At 33.9% G+C, this 23,826-nt stretch overlaps 4 protein-coding genes across 4 annotated transcripts; 1 reads left to right on the top strand and 3 right to left on the bottom strand.

Annotated features, from left to right (window-relative positions):
* The first annotated feature begins 3,846 nt into the window (after positions 1–3,846).
* Positions 3,847–8,850, top strand: LOC108217957 (laccase-1). The gene is made up of 5 exons (XM_017390870.2): positions 3,847–4,041; positions 4,367–4,518; positions 6,756–6,997; positions 7,153–7,281; positions 7,490–8,850. Exons 1-5 carry the CDS (start codon positions 3,946–3,948, stop codon positions 8,596–8,598), a joined length of 1,728 nt encoding a protein of 575 aa, XP_017246359.1. The 5' UTR covers positions 3,847–3,945; the 3' UTR covers positions 8,599–8,850.
* Positions 8,851–9,067: 217 nt separating this feature from the next.
* On the bottom strand, positions 9,068–10,455 carry LOC108216750 (uncharacterized GPI-anchored protein At4g28100). The gene is made up of 2 exons (XM_017389588.2): positions 9,618–10,455; positions 9,068–9,521 (listed from the first exon to the last, which is right to left on the bottom strand). The coding sequence occupies exons 1-2, from the start codon at positions 10,221–10,223 to the stop codon at positions 9,180–9,182; spliced, it is 948 nt and encodes a 315-aa protein (XP_017245077.1). The 5' UTR covers positions 10,224–10,455; the 3' UTR covers positions 9,068–9,179.
* A 1,563-nt stretch (positions 10,456–12,018) lies between these two features.
* Positions 12,019–16,043, bottom strand: LOC108216346 (uncharacterized). Its single transcript, XM_017389090.2, has 5 exons — positions 15,812–16,043; positions 14,830–15,023; positions 13,361–13,445; positions 12,605–12,670; positions 12,019–12,510 (listed from the first exon to the last, which is right to left on the bottom strand). Exons 1-5 carry the CDS (start codon positions 15,893–15,895, stop codon positions 12,418–12,420), a joined length of 522 nt encoding a protein of 173 aa, XP_017244579.1. The 5' UTR covers positions 15,896–16,043; the 3' UTR covers positions 12,019–12,417.
* Positions 16,044–17,289: 1,246 nt separating this feature from the next.
* Positions 17,290–21,261, bottom strand: LOC108216110 (uncharacterized). Its single transcript, XM_017388790.2, has 5 exons — positions 20,824–21,261; positions 18,627–18,806; positions 18,119–18,245; positions 17,845–17,958; positions 17,290–17,589 (listed from the first exon to the last, which is right to left on the bottom strand). The coding sequence occupies exons 1-5, from the start codon at positions 21,064–21,066 to the stop codon at positions 17,474–17,476; spliced, it is 780 nt and encodes a 259-aa protein (XP_017244279.1). The 5' UTR covers positions 21,067–21,261; the 3' UTR covers positions 17,290–17,473.
* Between the last annotated feature and the right edge of the window lie 2,565 nt (positions 21,262–23,826).

Here is a 23,826-nt window from a genome sequence, read left to right on the forward strand (position 1 = left end):
ACATATTTATTAAGTATCTAGTATCATAGATGTTTTGTCAGATGTCAAATTTTTCGGTTGATCAAATACTGCATATATTTTGTCACATTATTTTGGCTCTTTAAATTCAAGAATGACTTGTAAGAACAGATTCTTTTTCCAGTTAAATTTGTTAATGTCGAACAAACAAATCAAAAGATAAGAGTACTTGAAATCGGCTCTATAAAGAGTGCTCGTGTGTGTGTGTGTGTCTATATATATATATATATATATATATATATATATATATATATATATATATATATATGTAATTGAGATTAATTCATTCACACGGATTAGAGGAACAATATAAATTAGAAATTTTATTATTGTAATTAACTTTTGTTTAATTATAATAATATAGAGACTTATATAACCATATTTAAACAATAATAAAAGAAACAATCATTATAAGAAGACTAATATGATAATAGTACAAACTATTTTATAATTCTACATTGTTATGATAGTAATATATGTGCTAACACACATGGACATAATTCGAAAGAGAAAACTAAAAGAAATACAAAAATTGGAGTATTCATCTCAATTCAATTAAGAGGAAAAAAATGAGTTTAATAAGATGATAAACTGAGATGATCATTTTAAATTGTGTAGTAAATCGAGTATATATTTTTTTTGATGAAAGTAAATCGAGTATATAGTTTATACACGACGAATCCATTGAGTGGCACGAGACGTATTCCTGTAAATTTTTTATTATTATCTTAAATTTCATAAAATTATAAAAAAAACTCTCAAAAAATTTGAAAATATAAAAATATTTAACAAAAATCTAGTTCCCGACTCCAGAAAAGATCCCACATGCAACGATCTCCCGTAATTTTAGTAGAAAATTAAAAATTCGGTATGAGGCACGTTTTACATCTACAGTGTTACTATAGTGCAGCAAGAATTAATACAGTAATTCTCGTTAATCGGGCTGCAACTCAGAAATGATGGTGTAATAATTTAAGAGATGAGACAGTCGAGGTTAACAAAAGATACCAGACCTGAATACTCCACAAACCACCAATATGCTCTACCAACTAAATCCAAATCATATGCCGTTTTTACCAACTCCCAGTCATATTTCTCCTGTAGAGCAACGAAAATTACAAAAAACACCTTAACAACCCACTAATTTTTTAGTTTAAAGTCTATTATTATAGTAGTAAAAGTTTGATGCTAACTTTTAGATTAAAGACAGCCTCTGGATGTTTGTGATTTCGTTCAATGAGCATTGAGCTAACTACTGAGTGATTATGGTTGCGTCGAACGTGTATATATTTTATTTGTGTAGTTTGGTTTTTTTTATAGCTGTGGAATATGACGACCAATCTTAAAGCTTTACATTGTTAAAAATACCAACCTAATTTCTAGGAGTTGGATTTGTTAAGAGCATCTCCAATAGTCTCTTAAATCACTCCTAAATATAATATAAAATATTGACTCTTGGTGATTTAATGTAGGTTCAACTTCAACAACACCTCTTATATTCCCTCTTTATTTGTTTTTATATTATTAAAAGCAAGTCATGTGCATAAAAGTACAAAAGAAAATGGATGGAGAGAGAATGAGTGCTTACAAATTTATTATAAAATATTTGTTAAGAGTGACTAGTACCTCTTACAATTGAGGAGAGAGATTTAGAGAATTTAAGAGTGACTAGGAGTCTATTGGAGCAAGCAAAATTACAATGCTCTTCAAATTTCAATTTAAAAGCCACTATAAAGAGGCTATTGGAGATGCTCTAAGTGATCAATTCTCGTATAATATCGAAGTGTTAGGAGGAGGATTTATCAAGATCATATTTTAACATTCTCCTAAAACGTCAAATGTTAAGAGGAAAGTTTACCAGTCAAGTGTCAGGAGGAAGACTTATCAGGATCACATTCTAACTTTCGACATCACCAGGAACTCAGAAAACATCTAACACTACAATTAAACACTACTAATGGAGGGAAAACTGTTCGATTTAGCTTAACTTCTCACCGTTAAGGCGTGCAAGAAGGACGTCGGGTGTAAGATTGAGCAGCCAAAAAAATTAATAGAAAAAAGTTTTGAGTTGGTAAAAGTTTTTATATTCAAAACAATTTTAATAAATTTCATCAACTAACTAAAAAGTGATTAATAATACGTGTTCACGTATTATTGAAAATCGATTCTTCCACGACTATCTGAGAATCCAATTATAGCCCCAACTTTCAACCACTAGTTGCTCAAACTCATTATAACTTTGAAAATTAATCATTATCCTCAAAAGGTCAGATGCACACGAAAACTTCGTCATGGCTGTTAACATTCGAAGGTGTACCGTGAAATTTTTCCTTTCTCTTTTTGGTATGATTACAGTAAAGTAAAACATTCATTTTATGAATTAAATTTGGATTCACTTGGACAAAATGACTAAGATGAATTCAAAATTCGGGAAAAAAAAATATTTGAATAAAAATGATAATCCACTTATTTTAGAAAACTATTTCCATTTCATCTCTTTATCATTTTTCTTTCGATCATGATCATTAAAATAATTTAGACTTCCTCATCTCATCAACTATTGTATTGTAAAATTTTATCCTCACAAAATGTGTTCATATTTTTTAATTTCATTTTCACTTGAGGAAGTGAACGCAACCATACGGCTGAATTAAATTCAACGATAATTATTTTTGATAAACATGATTTTAGCAAGTTTTAGCTTTGCCGTCCTTGAAACGGTTTATTTATGTTGGCACAAGTCCATTTTACAAATTTAAATGCCTACGTTATTTTCTCAAGGGACACAGATTCCAGCCCTGTCACTTAAAAAACGACATTCTACCTGCGTACCTTCAGTACTAGAGTTAGAATGCAGTAGTTCAAATGATCAATTTTATGGATTTTCGTTTTCTTCGGTTCGATTTGCGTATAGAATGCAAATTTTCTTCATGCTCACCTACAAAATTCAAACATGCCATAACCAATAACAAAGCCGCCTCGCATATCGCTATCCCCACGCTGCCACTTTCGTCCATATCGCAACATACAAATTTTACAGTAAAATTAACTGAGGTTAGAGCATCTCCAAGAGACTCTTCATTTAGGCTCTTAACTTGAGATTTGAGGAAGGAGAGGAAAAATGTTGCTCCAAGAGATTTTTAAGTGGCTCTTAAATCACTAAGAGCCACTTGTTTCTCTCTCCTCTCTCCTCAAAGTTAAGAGTCACCACATGGCTCCTAACTTATTTTTTCACAATAAAAAAATCCTTCTCTCCAATTCACTTTCATCTTTCCTTCTCTTTTGTTATGGTGGAGCCCAATATATGAATAAAATATGAAATAGAGAAGAGATTTAGAGAGTATTGTTGGAGTTCACACTCTTAACTTTGTCCTAAATTACTAAGAGCCACATTTTTTATACTATTATATTTAGGAGTTAATAAGGAATCTCTTGGAGATGCTCTTATAAGTTATAAAAGTAGTTCACCTGACCAAATTAAAAACTATAGTGAACTGGCCAGCAAAGTACACTCTCAGTCCCATTCAATTATACATGTCACTGCTCGGTATATGTTTGTTTTTCACTGCTTGGTACGTATTTTAAGACTCTTATAAAATATATACTTCTTTAACTTATTTTTAAAATTTTATTTTTCGGATAAAAAATATAAATATTATATTTTAATACAGAAAAAAAAATCTTAAAAATGAATTACAGAACTATAATTTATTAAAGTATTAAAATTCGTGTCGCGTCCCGTACTATTGGTTGGGACGGCGCGCGGGACTAGTAGTTACTCCTATAAATACGGGTGCGCTCGTGCACAAGATTAACATATTCTATACACACCCTTGTCACTAGAGCGAGTGTTCTGTTTTGTTCTACTTATCACAGCTACTGTTCTGTTTTGTTCTCTTTGATAAGTAGGTGGTTTCTGTTCTCAGAATGGAGTCGTCGCTGATACTTGGAGTACTTCTAGTTCTGTTCATCACCCTTCCGACTTCGTCGTGCTCCCCGAAAACCAGGCGTTTCGAGTTCAATGTAGGTTACATCTCTTTGATTTCGATTTCTCCGATTGTTTGTTTGTAGTAAATGTATACAGGGAAGTTTAAGTCGGTCGTTGAAGTTTATCCATTTTTTCATTTTTACGGCCGGAATTTCAAATTTACCATGAGGTTGTCATATACTCTATTGTTTTAGTTATTAGAAAGGTAGTTGAGGCTTACTTTTTTGAGAAAAAACTTAAGTGGCTGGCGATCATTTTTTTGAAACATAAAAATAATGTTTAGTCACTTATTTGTAAATTTGAAATTTTCGTTACATACGAAAACGTTGTGCCCTACTAATGATGGTGATGTGTTTTCAGGTAGAATGGAAAAATGTAACACGACTATGCAATACGGTGAGAGTGCTAACAGTGAACGGAGAGTATCCGGGGCCAACCATAACGGTTTACGAAGGTGATAATGTGCAGATTAAAGTCAATAATCGCGGTCCTGACAACACGACGATACACTGGTTAGAACTTTCTATCTGGCATTCGATGTTTTTCATGTTTTACGTGATTCGGCAGCAGTGTTATTTTTCACATCTATATAATGTGCGCGCCCCTCATCTGTGCATGCAATTATATAATGGTTAGTACTTAGTAGGTCTGCTACCACATGTTACTCAAGTCTCAGGGAGTGAAACGAAAAATATGAGGAAGAAGGTGATAGGTGGGAAAGTAGATGAAGGGAATTACAACAATATATAACTATAATTTGAATTTCACATGCATGTAAGTATGTAATGCATATAATTTGTTGTTGCCGGGTTGGGTCCGGCGGGGTAAATTTCAGGTATTCTTGCATGTATGTTGTCGGATTTTATCCAACGAGAAATATTGTCAGTTTGCTGCGTAGATATAAATGGAGGAAGAAATTAAATATGTGATTCTTATTTAAAATATATTAACATATAATTTTACTCATTATGCGAATCACGTTTTCTTAAGATGGAATAATTCTATCATTTTTATCGAGTATTAAGTTTAGAAAGCGTCATAATTTTCAACATTCGTCATAAGTATGATAAAAAGTATAGCACTTTTAACCTCCTAAATTTCACAACTTCGTCATTATAATAATTTTACGTCATAAAAAGCGCGGCGCGGAGTAGATTTATCGTAAATAGCCTTTTATTGTATTGAACTTTTCGAACATTTATATATATTATATATATAATTATTCAATAATATAAATAATTTTATTATAATGCATTTCTCTTCGAACATTTGTGAATATCATGTATATTATTATTTGATAATATAAATTATAATAAATGGGAAGGAGAATATTTGTGATTTAAAAAAGCCCTAGTCATTGTCAAGATAGTTCTCGTCGGGCATACTGTGGATATTATATATGCTGTTATAATATTCTGGCACTCCATGTTAGTACTGTGAATGGATAATATATATAATAAACAGATGATATTCTTTTTCTGCACGTATATATACAAAGTGGGATCATCTCTTCAAGATTGGTTGGAAAGCCAATATATTTTTAATACTTGTCTGAAAATATTAAGCTAAAATATATACTATTCTTTTTGTTCGCATGTTTTTGGTTTGTTGCTCTGATTACATATTCACTTCCGGTCGCGTTTCAAAATTTTCAATTCAGAAACTCACATGTATGCACATGGATGATGTGTGTAACTGTGTATATTGATTTAAAAAATATATAATAAGAAGTTTAGTATACAAATGACTTCTTTAATTACTTCTAACGACAGAAATCGCCAATTATTAATCACCAGTTGACAATTGTCACTTGGGCTAGTTGCCATTGAACGAGGATCTCTTTACACTTGAGAATTAATCCCGAGCACTATACACAGACACACATATATAATTGTTTTAGCAAAGTAGTGAAGTACATACATGAGCGAAGAAGACAATAAAGACTTAGAAGAATGGGAAGCATATATAGAACACCTCACACAGCCACTGAACAAACTACCTAGCTACATGCATATATGTACCGAATCCTCCAGTATTTGATGGTGCAAATTTAGCATATCCGATAAGCATGCCCCACCAGTAATGGTTCATATACAATGTCACTGTTCGGTACTGCAAATGTCCGCTTTTCTTGTCTATACAACATTAAGAAGTTAGCCAACAAGGTGTTGGTGCGGTGGTTGAGCTCTTGTACATTTTTACGGGAGATCAGGAGTTTGACTCCGGGTATGTCATGTAGAATCACTCGGTTAGTGTAAGTTAGGCCACCTCCGATCATTATAATATATAAAGCAACTTCATCTTATTTTTTACCTTTTTCATTGATTTCATTTTCAACCATTACTTCAAATGTTATTTTGTATACTACTTCAAACTCAAACATAGATTATAGTATAAACTTCTGCTTTATATGTACAATAAAGCAGTACAGTAAATTACTTTACATATAAAGATAAAGTAACGGATGATAGTAATGGACTAGTTTTGGATTTGATTATAAACCCATGTTGGTTCGTGGACTGTTCCGATACCTGAGATTGCTCGCCTACTTAATTTTAGACCAGTTTTGGATTTGATTATAAACCCATGTCGATTCGTGGACTGTTCCGATACCTGAGATTGCTCGCCTACTTAATCAACACTGGTTTACGCAACATTGATTCTATACTAAAGTAGCATAAAATAACATGCACTGATCTGCTCCCAGCACGTATACATCGTTTAAATTTTATTGTTGAACCATAAATAGGCATGGAGTAAAGCAGCTGAGAACAGGATGGGCTGATGGACCTGCTTATGTGACTCAATGCCCCATCACACAAGGCAACTCATACACATACAAGTTCACCGTGACTGCCCAAAGAGGCACCCTCTGGTGGCATGCCCATTATTCATGGCAGCGCGCCACCGTCCACGGCGCTTTCATCATTAAACCTCGAAAGCCTTATCCCTTTCCAGCTCGAATCCGCGAAGAAATTCCTATAATACTAGGTAATTAACTGTCCACCAAGCACGTCAGGTCTAAAAATTGTGCATGTTTTTGTAACAAATAGTGTTTCTGTTAATAAAAAACGGTTTAACTTTTCTTGACCCGTTTGTGTAAATACTGACCAGAAGCTCCGATTTGTCTATATTGACATGTATAGGTGAATGGTGGAATGGACCTGTTCAAGCTATTGAAGATTATATGAAATTGACTGGTGATGGCCCTAATTCTTCAAATGCCTACACTTTTAATGGCTTGCCAGGATCACTTTATCCCTGCTCAAACAAAGGTAAATGTGGAGTGCATTTGCCAACTTAGTACTTAAGCAAGCAGCTTTTGTGCTAGTTACAACACACGCACACCACCTGTGGTTCGAACTAATGACCTTCCTTGGAGAAGCCCAGAGCTCGAACCACTACACCAACACACGCACCCTAAGCAGCTAGTTCAACTTCAATTACTTGAACTAAATTATTTGTGTTATCGGCTTATTGCAGACACATTTGTTCAGAAAGTCGAAGGAGGCCAGACGTATATGCTTAGAATAATCAATGCAGCTCTCAACCAGGAATTATTCTTCACAGTAGAGAATCATACCATGACGGTTGTAGAAGTGGATGCTACTTACACTAAACCTTTCACCACAACCGCGATAATGATCACGCCTGGACAGACCACGACTGTTTTGCTTGCAACAGATCAAAAACCTGGTTCAACCGGCATGTTTGTGATGGCTGCAAGGCCTTACCTTACATCACTCTTCCCCTTCGACAATTCCACCAGTATAGGATTTTTGAAGTACAAAGCCTCAGGAACCTTAAAGCTTAAGCCTCAAACACCTTCTCTTGGTTATATTCCTTCTAGTCTTCCCAAAATGGAAGATACTGTGTTTGCCACAAAATTCACAGATAATCTTCGAAGCCTTGGGACTACAGAGTACCCCTGTAATGTGCCAAAACAGATAGACAAACGCGTGATAACAACTATAAGTCTGAACCTCCAGGATTGTCCGAAGAATAAAACCTGCAAGGGGCTTTATGGGAAGATATTCTCTGCTTCGATGAACAACATTTCATTTGTTCGCCCAAAAATGTCGATACTGGAATGTCATTACAAGAACCTTAGCAACAGTGGCATAGACAACAATTTTCCAGAGAAGCCACCAAATGCTTTTGATTACACTGGTGTGGATGCGTTGAGCGAAAACATGAACTCAGAGTTTGGTACTAAGATTTTGGCAGTGCCCTATGGGACAAAGCTCGAAATTGTTTTGCAGGATACAGGGTTTATGAATTTGGAAAACCATCCAATCCATATTCATGGGCACAACTTTTACATTGTGGGGACTGGACTAGGCAACTTCAATCCTGCCAAGGATCCGGCTAACTACAATCTTGTTGATCCTCCAGAAAGGAACACTGTGGGAGTTCCTATGGGGGGTTGGGCTGCACTTCGAATCAATGCAGACAATCCAGGAGTATGGTTCATTCACTGTCATCTCGAGGAACACACTAGTTGGGGTCTGGCTATGGGCTTGATGGTAAAAAGTGGTTCAAAGCCATCTCAGTGCATGCTTCCTTTACCTGATGATTTTCCCTCCTGCTAAAACAGTAATACTCTTTGATAGAAAATGCAGACAAAGGCGGATCTAGGAAAGGGTACGGGCCTGGGATATGCATCCCCGGAAAAAAAATGAAAAATATTTCCTGATCTGCCCTTCAATGCAAATGATTTTGAGGGACTGAAACAAGATAGTTACTTGTAAGTAATAGTGAATTGGTTTTCTGCTGTATTTTAGTTTAGTATACCGCATATAGAATGTACTTTGAATAAAATCTTGAATTGTTATGTAGAATAATCCTTGTAATCCACCGCAACAATACTTCCATGTTAGAATATAATATGATCGTGTTAAGTCTTACTCCCAACACTTTGAGGTTCTGGGAAAATTGGTCACTCCTCCCAACACCTTGAGGTTTTGGGAAAATTGGTCACTTAACATGATACCAGAGCTCAGACATGCAGGATCCCGTGATCTATACACTGGACTAGAATGCAATGCTATTACAGAGATAGTCGCATAACATAGCTACTCATTGATCACCATATTGTACAACGAAAAGAATTACATTCTCTAAGTTACTAATAACTAAATGAAAGCTGAATGGCGAAATGAAATGAATGAACCTACCAAATTTCTAAATTATACACGGAGGCCATGTAAGACAATGACAGTGTTGTAACTAAAAGATAAACTGGTGACATGAGACGAGGAATGGAGGGCTGACTGTTGATCTCAAAGGAGTTCACCGCTAGGGGCATTCCGTCGCTGTTAAGACTGCATGACTGAGGACTGGAACCGTCCTTGCTCATCATAATTGCTCTGAGGACCGATGAAACTGTGTGGATGTACGCTGATCGGTTCTTTGCAAGGAGCCATGTTAGTCCCATGAGCTCGCAATCTCTGTTGTGCATTTTATCGTTTCTTTCTTCGGATTTACTTGAATTGCTGGTCTTATTCTCATTAAGCTGCATCAAAATATAGTATTTTTGGAATAAAGTTAGAAATTAGGATTTAGGGGTAACTTTTCAAGAAATTTATATTGATGAAATGAATGTGGTTACCAGGTGGAGAGTGTTTAAGCACTTGGAACATCCATCAAGACCAATAAGGCCATTAGGATCAGTACTTAAACAATTTTTCTCGAGCTTCTTCACGGTAGAATCACCGACAAGTTTACCAGTTTTTTGCGAAACAAAAAATGACTCTGGACAGCTTAAGGGGTGAAGTGTAATCCCACAATAGCAGTATACCAGATCACAAGTCTCATTAGGTTTTACTAGTTTCATCCCTTTGTTTGTCAGCCCTTTTTCGAGATTCTTGACACAAGTCTCTGACTCATCAGGGAGCATTGGGAGATCTGATGTCTTCTCGGGCACATGACTAATCCTTCCCAGGGCAGTGTCCGAGTAGGCCGTGTACAGCCAGGCTGCCAGAACAGGGCAGCAGCGGCTACGGTGCAGCTGAGGTGAGTTGAGTTTGGTTTTGGTAGCAGCACAGGCATCGTTGATGCCTGTGAAAAGGTCGTCAGAGAAACGCAAGGTGCAGGCTGAGGAGACGTCGGATTGCTCGATGAATGCTGGGATGGTTGGTGGTGGTGATTGGAGTGATAATGGAGGTGAAAAGAGAAGCAAGTGAGACCAAAAGAGGATGGGAAAGTGGTGAAACATGGCTTGGCTATGGGACTAATGGAGAATAAAGCACAAAGAATTTGTTCAATGCTTGGTGGTGTTTTAAAGAAGAAAAGATTAGATGAACATAGAGGCTACAGCTTTATAAAGCTAGAGTCTGGAATACTATGCACCCCAATGATTTTTGTGTTTCCTTTCATTTCCCATCATCTTTGATCATTTATATAACACTTGCACAAGCTCACTCACATGCTATGTTCTTGATGGCAAGTAGAGTTCTTAATTATGCACCTTTATAAACACTTTAGCTAATCAAAACGCTAAAACTGCGTTCACTTAGATGGAATGGAATTCGGAACATGGTACATAATATTTGTCGCAATTTATGTGCGTTTTTACCACAAGTGACAGCTAAAAAATGTTATGTACGTGCCTATCAGCTGTTATCTATAATCTGTTAAACATTCATCATTGTAATCATATATATGGAACCTACACAAAGAATATGGTACTTCCTGAATATGACTAAACAACTAATTAACCAAAATGCATCTACTCTCATCACTAATTAAATGGCTCCCAAACTTACAGTTAACCCAAACTCACATAGACATACTGAGAATTTCAGTGTCATCTTTATATTATCTAGAGCTGTAATCCAGGCTGGGAAGCTGCCTAACTCGTCCAGTCCAGCTCAAACTCGTTTTACTAGACTTGTTAAAACCAGTTGGTTTAGCTAAACGAGTAGGCTCAACTTGATTCGTAAAATTATAAAGTCTAAGTTGCGGGAGAGGTATTAACTCAATTAAGTTAAACGAGCCAGCTCCTGACTCGATTATCCTCAGCTCAAAACTCGACTCGCTCGGTCGGAATTATACACTAAAAACTCTTTTAACTCGTGCAGAAAATCTCAAAGTAATTTATTTGAGATAACTTATAATTTGCGCTAAACTAAATTTGAGGTCAATCACTAGTTGAAAACAATAATCATTGCACTAGGATTCATGAAATTAGAAATAGCAACTTTTGTTTAATTTTGTTTTTTTCTTTGTTAGAAATGTTAAATAAAGGTTTAGCTTTTTCTTCCGAAATGAAAAAGTGCTCATTGATGATTATTACTAAAGTAGGGATTTCGCAATTATGAGCTTTAAACTTTCTCACTTTTTATCAATCATGTAGCAAGCTGTTATCCAAGAAGGTAAAATTTAGGGACTTTGAATTTATTTATATTTTGGCGACATTAAAATATATTTTAGAAAGTAATTGATTTACTACAAGAATACTATTCAGGCACTTCAATGTATAATTTATTTTTGACAGGAAAAAGAATATTTCTAACGTGAAATAGGCTTTTAGAAGTAACGAAAAAATATGAATCCTTAAAGGAAGATGAACATGATTTGTGGACGCGTGCACTCCTCCATGTTTAAAGCTGCTATGGTTCAGAAAGAAGACGTTTCCACTTCAAGAGAGGCTGTTTCTTTTTCTTTTCTCTGTGTGTGTGTGTTTTGACATAATTTGTAGCTTTTTTTCTCTCTTTTTTGCAAGGGTCTGATTCTTTAATTCATGATGATATAAAATACAGTAAGGTTGAATTTAGATGCTCGGTGCTGGTGGCAGAAAGATCACACAAACGAGCAAAATACTTTCATTACTATGTTGCTCTCAAGCATGAAATCACTAAAACCAATCAGAAAACTAAAACCGATCAGAAAAGTTTGCAGCAAAGAAAACCGTTAGGCTAGTAGGAATGACGATCATGGCATCACTCTGTGTGAGTTTGGCTCAGTGTGCTGCTATTCACAGTTATTTAGGACTGGTCATTGCATATATATAAAAAAAAAACTAGCAACAATGCGGCAAAATCATTAGAAAAATTGGAAAACAAATGTCAATCCAGATTTTAGTTATGGTACACCTGCCTCGGAGATCCACAATCTTGGCTATGGTATAATTGCACCCTTGAGAATGACAGTGTTATCAAAAAAGTGTGATAGTATATGATATATCTGACATTTAACACGGTCCTTCAAGGATTAGCCGGTTCAAAGGCTGGCTAATCCTTCTACACTAAATTCAGAGGTGACCATCCTCTTGATAAAATCTGGTACACAATTTCATAGTGGTGGGCCTCTCACATTCCTTCGCTCAAATATGCTTTTGATTCACTATGGTTTGGCCAAAATTTTTATAGATATGGTGATAGGCACAAACACCGTCTACATATCTGGTATCATCTGTTCCTGGGCTTCACAAATTTCCCTCTGGAGGCTTTCTTTTCCATCTTTTCTCTCTTCTTTCTAGTCTTTTCATCCTCCTCAGCTCCCTGTGAAAATGTTTGCAAATTAATTAAGAAAACAAGTCCAGTAAGGCTTTACAGCAGGACACGTGGTAGGAGAGAACAGAAGATGCGCCTTTACCTCTGAACCTTGCGGCAAAAATCCCTTTACAAGCCCAAAGAGTTGGTACCCTGCGAACGCTGGGATCTAGTAAAAAATGAATATTAGCACCTAAAGTTTCCCTGAACAGCTATATTAACAGATACATTAAATAGTTTAGATATACATAAACACCTATGATTTTTTACTTAATTACCAAGCGTGCTAGTAAAGATAGATAACAGAAGACCACAAGTGTCATTGAAAAATTTCATGCATCTACGTCAGTTTGGAAACATACATAAATTGTTAAGCGACAGACTATTATATCACTAAATTATCACCATGATTCTTGTAAATTATGTAAACCTTTATATAATAAATAAATAATCATATGTAGTCATTTCACACTTCATTTTGAGTTTCTCAGTCTAAAAATGTGTATGACAAAGGCATACCACAAAACTTTTTAAACAATCAAGCACAAATCCTTGACTTGATTCAATATATGTGGACCCATTGTTTTAGTGACAAGCTACAGACATTTGTCAATAGTCTTCACTCTTTAAAATTATTTATGCATCTAAATAAGAATCAAGAAGTGGCCGGGGACCGAAACGGTGCCTAATGCTACAAGCTCTAGAAGATAAGGGATCTAGAGTTTGATTCTCACCTCCCTCTACACTTTAAATTATAAATAAACTATTCATATACACAAATATGCAAAGACTTGTATAAATGCCAGCATGAATGACTTTAAACTTCAAAGTACGATAAATATGAAGAGATGGATCTTACCACTAAATATATGTACCAAAACTTGTCAGAGATGATAGAAGCGAGTTGGACGAAGCAGGTAATGTAGATTACGTCATGTAAGTATCTGTAGCATACAAGCAAGTTAATATAATTCAATCATATATTACAACAGTAACACATTTAGAGATTCAAGCTTTGTTGCAACGCCAAAAACATCTAGAGATGACAACAAACTAAGTAAGAAACAATAAGCTGAAGAATTTTCTTTCCATAAGAAAAAGAAAATTTAAAATCTAATTCAAAATAAAATTAGCCCCCCCCCCCCCCCCCCCCCCCCCCCCCTCCTCTTCTCAAGCAAGAATTAAGGGTTTCGCAAAAATCAGTATCAGATCATGTATAAGATACCAGGATGAAGAAACAGTAAAACAGATAAAACTCTTAGGTGGTGTTAAAATGCTTAGTCAACTTTTCTAAGATCTTATTTGCACTTCTCCGGTTTCTTCAAACAAAACAATCCCTCCCTTTTCCTGATCCCAGACTCCTCTTCTCACCTAGTGAACCAAGCAATTTATATAATCTTATTTAATAATGTAACTCCGTGATCTTCGCCTAAGTATCCTCATAATGATCTACTGATTTTGCATTAACATACACTTTTCCTTTTGCTCACTACACTTCGCAACACTTCAGCAAAGTGTTTTAAATATACTAACCGGAACGCCAAGGCAATATATTTATGTTAAAGAACTAGTTTAGCTAGTAGCAACATTTAATCACCACTTCTGGCACTAAAAATGTCAGACAGACACAGGGCTTCAGTTTGGTTTATTGCTTCTACCATGTGTCTGCATTCAACCTTGCAAATGAGTACTTTGCTCACGTTATATTAACAACATATAAATTATAAAAGCATACATCATGTGTAGAAGAAAAGTAAAAATTACATGATATAGTTTCCTGGTAACAAAAAACGAACTGAGAGCTGATTCATTTAGTGATGCGGTCGATAATTTAGTCCTAAATTAAGGCTGAAAATTAGTAGACATCTTTCTTTTTTGTACAACTACTATTTCTCAATCTATCAACAAGCTCTCAACCAGTAAACTCACTTTAAGTTAAAATTAATGTTGCCAAGCACTGTTGTTCTAGGATTTTAAAGTGAAAACATTCTCACGGCCAAAAGTTTTTGGACCCACAGTTAGTGATACAATGACATAAATATGACAAACCAGCAAGTTTCCAAATTATTTCACCAAGCCAAGATTAACTATCAGAGAAAACATCCGTGCAAGAACACGACATTATGCATGTTTAGCATAAATTATAAAGAATGCCCAGATCCAAACAAAAGATAATGTTATACAAAGTACAGATAAAAACATCATATCTAGTGTGCAGAGTAAATATTTGAAGGAAAATGGCACAACTCAGGTAACCAAATATTGGCTAGTAACACCAGATATTCTGAGTATCTAAATAGGAAAGACAATGAACTTCGATACACATACCCGCAAACACCACCAGTACTCATATCGAACCCTCCATCCAACAGGTCTCCATCATCAGCATAAGCAGGCTTTGCCATTCCTTCAAGTTGTTTATAGGGAAAGAAGTAGGCAACTGAAGTCAAAACTAGGCCAAGCCAATGCTTCCATTTGAAAGTAGAATGGAAGATTCCGGCCCTGACCAACAAATATACAACCTGAATTGGCACCAACTAAAAAATTAGGCCAGTATATGCAAAACCTACATTTTCCACTATTTATTTTATTACACAATTTTTCAGTGAAACTAATCGCTGGATTATCAACTTAAATCCCTAGAAACAGAGTACAAAGGTGGAAATTTTTTACATAACTCTATTAGAGTGTTACCGTACAATCAAAAGACTACAGAAGCTCAAAAACAACACACTGACTGTCATTCAGTTAGGAGAAATATTAATAATATCTATACAACAGCCATTTCCATCTCAACAGATATTTATTGTTTCCGGTTACCAAATGCAACATTATCCTTCAACCCGCTTCAGTGAACCTCACAAGCTCCAACTTTGAAGTAAATGTCTATTACTGTCCAACAAAATCAAGATCACATATTTGCTTGTCTTAAAACCACATAATACCTTATGTCCAGACTCCGGAACTAGCACGAGACCATGTATACTGAACAGACTTTCCATAAACACATAAGTAGCCTAGCTGATACTCCTTTCCTCTTACTAATAATGGAGAGTATCTAGTATTCTAGATTCCCAATTAACTAATAAAATACGCTAAAATTCCCCAACAAAGCACTAGACAAATATATAAATTTAGTTTCTAGACAAGTCAAATTCGATTAGACGGTAACACTTATCAACATGATTATCCGATCTACGATAACCGATCACTAAAGGACTATACCAATTGCAGTAATTCAATCAGATTTTGCCTGAGTGTTATAACTAGAGCTCCTGATAAATTGAAAGCGATGAGAGGAGTTGCTTACATTGCAAAAGATGATGACACGAAGGAGGTTCTTCATGTGACGAGCATTCTCTTCCTTTCGCTTCTTTGCACCCTGATTTGCCATCGCTCAACTCTGTCTGTCTACGAGTTTTGCCCTAATTCGATCAAAATGAAAATTAAGAGGTATCAACTGGAGACTGTGTTGACAAACGGGTCGGGCACAAAGCAGCTACCGGCTAAGCTTGGATTTTAGGGATTGCAAATATGCAATTAGGCTCGCTATTGTTTTTTCTTTTTTAAAGATAGGCTCGTTATTGTTAGTAAGTGGATATGAATTTATTTAATTATTATATTAATATGTAAAATTTCGTTTGATTTTAAATAAAGTTTTTGAAATTATTGAAATACTAATAATTCACAAATTTCATAATTTAATAAATACAAAATATTTATATATGTTTAGCTATTATCAAACTTTAAACAAATTTAGGAAATTATGTTCGCTCGGTTTAGATTAAATTTCCAAATTATGAGACAGTTTTAATCTTAATTGTTTATTATAAAATTTATGATAGATTTTTTCAGTGTCAGATAAATATGATTGGAGTTTGGCGATCTAAAAACTTTTTTATAATTTATATGTCTATTCCCTTCGAATAACAAATAAATAATTTTTAATTATATATTTTCTATTTAATTTACAAATATATATATATATATATATATATATATATATATATAGTTAAGTTTATATTAACTTCGTAAATTTGTTAGTAAACTTGAACTTTGATTGGATGAAGCTTGGTCGATTAAATTCGAATAAAATACAAATCCGTTTAGATGAAAAATAATATTTGTTAAAAATGTAAATTCTAACACATTTATTAGTGATATTAAGATTCATTTTGTTTGAAATATATATGTTTAATAATATTTATAATATTTTAAGTATAAAAGTTAAATCTAAATATTTCTTTAATATGAATTTTAGTGATGAATGAAGTTGGAAGCTAAATTTCAGTCATGTTTTATAAATTGTACAATTACTACCCTAACTTGTTTATGTTCAACGAAGTTTTGTCCCGATGAATAAAACTAACTCAAAGTAAATTTTTATAGAAAAGAAGAAGGTCTGCTTAGCTCACTTAAATTTATTATACATGATTTCGCTTTCCCATTATAGCAGAGAAAAAGAAGAAATAGGAGAGGAAAAATATTGATTTTTCTACAACCGAGCTCTGTACAAAAATGGAGAGCATGTGAAAATGATATGAAAAATGATATTTTCTGTTTAAAAATCCTACGAAATAGGGTAGTGATTTTTGTATTGTTCTCATTCAGGTCCTGTAGCAAATATAATGCATAGTTATGATTAGTTGTATAGAGTAAAATTTTTTTTTTTTGCATAGTTGGTCCTAAATACTAAAGATCAAACTTACCAGCCTTCAGAATTCTGGTTGAATTTAATCTCACTTTCATGGTTAATATTGCTAGCAAATGGAGATCCAGGATTGCGAATAATGAAAAAACAACTTCATGATATTATATAGGGTTTACGATCAAAATAACAACAGTGACAAATTTTGAATCATACACCAATCACCAGATAGTAGAAAATAGTCCCAAATTGTAGACTACATCGAGTACTTCGTCGTATTTTCTAACATGGACCTCCTCTGATGAAAAGATTGTCAAACTGATTCTAAGGCTGGTATGAGAGAGAATAGGAACCTGTCTTCGGATCTTGGACAGCTTTAAAGTTGTCTACACTCATCCCAAATTTCCCCAGTATAGTGTTTCCCACGTCCTTCAACTTTCCTGCTCACACAACACATCCAATGTATCAGTCAAGAAAATTGACATAAAACATGAAGTATTATCCTTACAGCAAAAATCAACAAATAGTTTTTGCACAAAAACCAGGAGCTGGATTTAGAAACAAGTATATAATAATTACTGATTTATCTCTTTGTTTGCAGGTATCTCTAAGAAATAGAAAAACGCCTAACTTCTTCTGGTTCGTAGAATTAAAAAGGAAAGCGAAACTAATTAGCATGAATGGTCAAACTTTACCTATCATTTCTTCCTTCATCTTCTCACGCTTTTCACTAGCCAATGACTCCAAACGAATGGCAGATCTCTTGACCCCAACATTAGAAGGTTCCATTTCAAGAAATTTTTTTAAGTCTGCAAAGCAAATAAAAATAAACTTGTTGATGCTGTCCAACCAGGTAAGTGAAGCAGAGCAACCATACAACAGTGTACAATTTATGCTAAATAACCAGCATCTCCACACAAAGTATACCATCACAAATAAACACATTTTTCAACAGAAATTCAAATTTACCAGCAACAGCTTCTTCAAAGTGTTCCAATTTTTCATGAGCTTCAGCTCTTCTAAGCAGTATCTTTTTGTATACAGGATTTAGTTCTAGAGCCTTAGTGCATTCCTTGATCGAGTCCTCATACTTTCCCTGTGTAACATACATGCGACCATATGAGTTCACCATAGCACAACTCCTCAAAATCAGAAATGCGAAACTAGTTGCTGATTATTTATAGTTGCAATATAGTTTTTCTTTTTAATTAACCATAATCCATGGTATATAACCTACCAGTAGCAGAAATGTTTTTTTTACGAAATGGAGTAAAGATTATGCAACTAAAACTCTAAATAGTCATAACAAATATAAAACATTACTGAAAATAAAACTAGACCATCAAGGCATTCAAGTCGACAATGCCTTCTTAATACTTGTGTTTTCTCACTAGTCGATGCTTAGTATGAATATAGAGTCCAAGACTAAAACGGGTTTTTAAATATCACTGACATTCGATTCCTGGACTGCACATACCATCTTTAGGAAACATGCACCACGGTTTCCATGACATACTGAACGTAATTCATCTGATGAGGGCACCTCAGATACAAGTTGTAGAGCAAGATCATACTTCAAAAGAGCATCTTCATACTGTGTACTTCCAAACAGCTCATTTCCTCGTAATTTTGCATCATTTGCTTCTTCTAAAGCTTTCTGCATCTCAAATATAAAAAAAAATGTAAAGTTCGTGTTTTGCAAATGACTGCCACTTCAAAATGTATATCTACATGTTCATTTAGTTTTATTAGAAAAAAATAGATTGATGGAAACCATTGAAGAATGGAAAGGAAACCTAAATTGAAAAAGAATTCTCGTATCATAAATGTTTTTACATCTATCTGTCTTTTATGTCATATTATAATCATAATTGGTTTTTATATCAGGTATTCAGGCCATTTCCCCTTACTAGTATAGGGGCACATGGGACCATCATTCTTTGCACATAGACTGCTAAGATCCAAACACCCTGATGATGCTACTTTAAAATCTCCTAAATATTTTTAAAATTAATCATACTTGTGCATAAAAATATGATTCTAATATAGAATACTAATCATAAATGACCCACGCACAAACAATTTAACACTCACAACTTAAGTAAAAATTTGATTTTTAATTTTGGTGCTACTGCAGACCACTTTGGACAAATATGGTTCTACTGTAGAACCAGCTGAGATATTATGGTTAATTTTCAATAATATTTTTGGAGAAAAATGATGAATCTCTATTTTTGAATTTATTGATTAAATATTTGATGGATAATACCTTTGATATATGTATTTTATGCATATATAGAGGTGTTTTCTATTGGACTCTATATAAGATGACTGTCCATGAAGTGTGACTCATATGTGCGTGCGCACGCGCAAGCGTGCATGTGTGTGTGTAAGTGTAAGGGACATTTGAAGCCAATTAAATTAGACATTACTTATTATCTTTTATTTAAAAAAATTTCCTAATAATTATTTTTAACATTTTCACGTCTCTTTAATCTTCTTATTGAATTGGAAACATAGATTAGGTTGTGATTTATAGGAGTTATATTCTTGCAATTCAGGACAATCTTCTTAATGAGATTAACATAATGTGCATTTCATATTTTTTTCTCTTGTAGTTAAAGGTCTGCTCCAAAACCCAATCCCACCCGACATCCCCAATTATCTTAGTAACAATGTACCAAACTCCAAAGTCTCAACATCCAGCCTCCCCTGCTACCAAATATGTCCTAAATTTCTTATTTTAAAAAATAATTCAACATCTGCACTTGCTTGATCCAACAATAATCTACAGGAATGACCAAGTCCAGAGAGCACATTCCGACTGTATCCAGCGAGCACATTCTGACCAAGTGACAAGATTCTACATTATCACTTAACTGTTAACTCGCACGTAGCACTCACATTTGAGAATGTCAATAAATTGACGGCTTCTTAAATGAATAGCATAAATGAGAGAGGTAAAGAAATGCAGCTGCGGCAACCATCATTGCTGCAGACACAACTTTTTTGTGTCTTTTGCCAGCTGATGCGCTCAAGTTTTTAAGCAGGGGCAAAAGAAACAATGAGGTAACAATACACAGGACTGGGGAAACATATTAAATTGGGAAAGCAGATACTTTTTCTTTATTAGGAATTGTCTCTACTCTCTACTAATCATCTTTTAAGCTTGAACTGAATCAGAAAAGTAGATATTTTGATTAAACACACTCTTTTACTTTTCAAAAACAATTTTTCATTATATAGCTCAATATATTGATGATTTTTAACCTTGGCAAGAAGAATACCGGAAATCACCCCAAATATTGACTCCACTTATTATCCCCTATCACACCAACATAATTTTCCCCATTTTGCTCCAATTATGGAAAGGCACGGTATAAAAGCAATAAATTCCACAACATCAGTACAATTACGTGCTCGAATTAGCATACTCCACACACACAAAAAAACTACAATGAACAGTTTCTAGTTCATTCACAGCCTATTATCGAGGAAGATAGGATTTGAGTAATACTCACTTGTGAATGCAACTAATTTATACTACTTAAACTCAGAAATTTTTACTGGGGAATTTTTCGCTAATATATTTGTTAGTTGTGAAGATTGAATCAAACAATACACATCTAAAATTGACAACTAACGAAAACAGAAAAGGTGAAACAAATGAAGACCTGATGAATTTGATCGTCGGTGAGAGAATCATGGTAAGGATGAATATCTTCTCCGGTGACAGGCACGGATTGATCATTATCATCATCTCGAGTAATTTGTTCCTCATCTTTGTTGTTGTGATGATCATTCTCATCGTTAATCACATCGCTTTCACTGGCGGTTTCGAATCCGTCAGATGCGTAACCCTCCGCCGCCGTTGTGGGCTTCTTCTCCGAACTCGTATCTAGTTCGATGACTACCATCTCTCTCCTTTACTATCTGTCTTTGGCTCGCTCTCTCTCTCGGCTCTTCAACTTTCCGATCTTTTCTTCCCCGGATATTTGTTTATGTATATTTTACTTTTACTTGTTTCTCACTTCGAGAAACTTCTATGGACGGAGCTCGATTCGAGCCGAGAGAGTTCTTAATATTTTTCTATTAATATGTAACTAGCTGTGAAGGCGCTAGCTGGCGCCAGTAAAAATTATATTAATAATTTAATATTATTATTTGTTGAATAAAATAATTTTGTGCTAATCTATAAAAAGTATATTAATTATTCAAAATTAATATTTGTAGGATAAAATAAATTTTATATTATAAAATTTTTAATATAATACAAATACTTACTAATATATAAAAGTGCAAAATTGGACTATAATTCATGGTGAAAAAATGAAAATACATTTATACACGTAATTAACAATTCAAAGCACGACGAATCTTAATTTTATTTGTTTTTTTAAAAGTAATCATGCTCTTACATTATCACCTACCTCTAATTTTTTTTGAATGAATTGTGCACAAAAACATCTTAAATCTGTGAGATAGCGGTGTATAAGCACCCTTGCTTGTAATAACCTTAATTTTTAATACTGTATAAATAGCCTTCACTTTTTTAATACTGTATAAACAATCTTCACTTAAAAGTTGCTTGAACGGAGCAAACGAATAATGTATGAATAATTTTTTCATGTGTACAAAGAAAATCATATAAAAATTAACAACAACAAACATGTCCGATGAACAAAACAGATATTATAAAAGGATAACTAACAAACATACATCACTAATAGTTAATTTATTAATTTCAAAAAAAATAGTTAATTTATTGATATCATCCATCAATATCATGTCAAGACTATAATTTTTTCCCCTTATTTGGATTTGTCGACTCCCACGTATCGGTCTATAACTACCTTTGCTTGCAACAACTTTTTTTTTTTAAACTGTACAAACAAACAGCCTTTACTTATCGTTGCAGAAAAACGGCACCACCGAGTTACTATCACCAGAGAGAGGTAAGATTGTGGTATGAGATAGAGGAGGTTGTGTTTAGAAGATCCAAAACCCTATAATCGATACGGGTATTCATAGGTGTAGAGAGATTTGTGTGCTACTAATAATCTGAAACAAAATCAAATTAAAACTCTCAAGTTACTATATTTCATAAATAATCTGAAACAAAACCAGATTAAAACTTTCAAGTTACTATATGCCATAAATAATCTGAAACAAAATCAGATTCTGAAACTTGTTTCTAATACACCCAAAACTAAAAAAGATAGTTCTAATTTTCGATATTTTTCATCCAAAAATTCCAAGAAAATTAGAAAAAGAGAAGGGAGCGATGTGAGAGGCGCCACCTACACGCCTCTCGCTTCTCTTTTATATAAGTATATTGATTGATTGATGATTGATTGATATATTGATTTTATTTTTTTTCGAAGCAGAATTATACTCCCTCCGTCCCAGTCATTTCTATACAGTTTCATCTCTGGGATGTCTTATCATTTTTATACATTCCTAAAATAGCAACTTTTAATAATGTAAAATACTATTACACCAACTACTTTCTTCTATTATCTTCATTTTATAATAATATAAACACTATTACACACACTACTTTCCTCCACTATCACAAATATATAATCAAATACAAATGAGTTTCGCCACTTTACCCACTTTTCATCTAACTTTACTCATTTTTTACACTTTTTCTTGGTATCCGTGTCTACACCAAATGTATATAACCTATTGGGACGGAGGGAGTACTACATTAATGACGGTAGATTCAATCAAATACTCCCTCCGTCCCATTTCATGTGATCTCATTTCTTTTTTTAGACGTCCCAAAAAGAATGAACCTATAATACTTACTTCCTCTGTCCCATTTAATTGTATACGTTTCTTTTCAACTGCTCGACACGCATTTCAATGCTCTTATAAAACATAGTTCTGTAACTTATTTTTGAGATTTTCTTTTTCTGAATAAAAATATAACATCCAAACTTTAATTCAGAAAAAGAAAATTCTAAAAATAAATTACACAACTATACTTTACAAGAGCATTAAACTCCGTGCCGCGTCCCCGTCCCCCAATGTATACAACTCAAGGGGACGGAGGGAGTACTATTTTTGAACATTACTTTTCGCTGTTCCACCCACTACCTCTATATTTTATACTTTCTTTTTATTAAATAAACACTATTACACCCACTACTTTACTCCACTATCTCCAATCTATTATTAAATATTAATAGATCCCATCACTTTACTCACTTTTCAACTACATTTACTATATTTTTCTTAATTTCCGTGAAAGTCAAACCAATTCACATAATAAGGGACGGAGGGAGTATATATCTTCATTAGCATTTGGGCTTTAATCCGTCAGAAACTACGAGTACATCTGTGGCCCGAGTCCTTCTTTCGCTCGGTAAGCATGTACGGCCCAAGTATACTAATTATTACCCCACATCTTTCATATATATATATATATATATATATATATATATATATATATATATATATAAATATTTTTATTTTGTTTAATATATAAATTTATGATAATTTTTATGTAATACTTATTTTTTATATTTGTAATAGTATTTTGGATTCTTATAAATAATTATACATATATTTTTTTATGAGAACATTAATAATTATATTTATATTTTACGCAAAATTTATACATCATTCATATATTTTTTTGAAATAATTTGTATATTAATATAACATTT

This window comes from Daucus carota, chromosome 4 (genome assembly GCF_001625215.2).
Source record: "Daucus carota subsp. sativus chromosome 4, DH1 v3.0, whole genome shotgun sequence".
Taxonomy (NCBI): Eukaryota; Viridiplantae; Streptophyta; class Magnoliopsida; order Apiales; family Apiaceae; genus Daucus; species Daucus carota.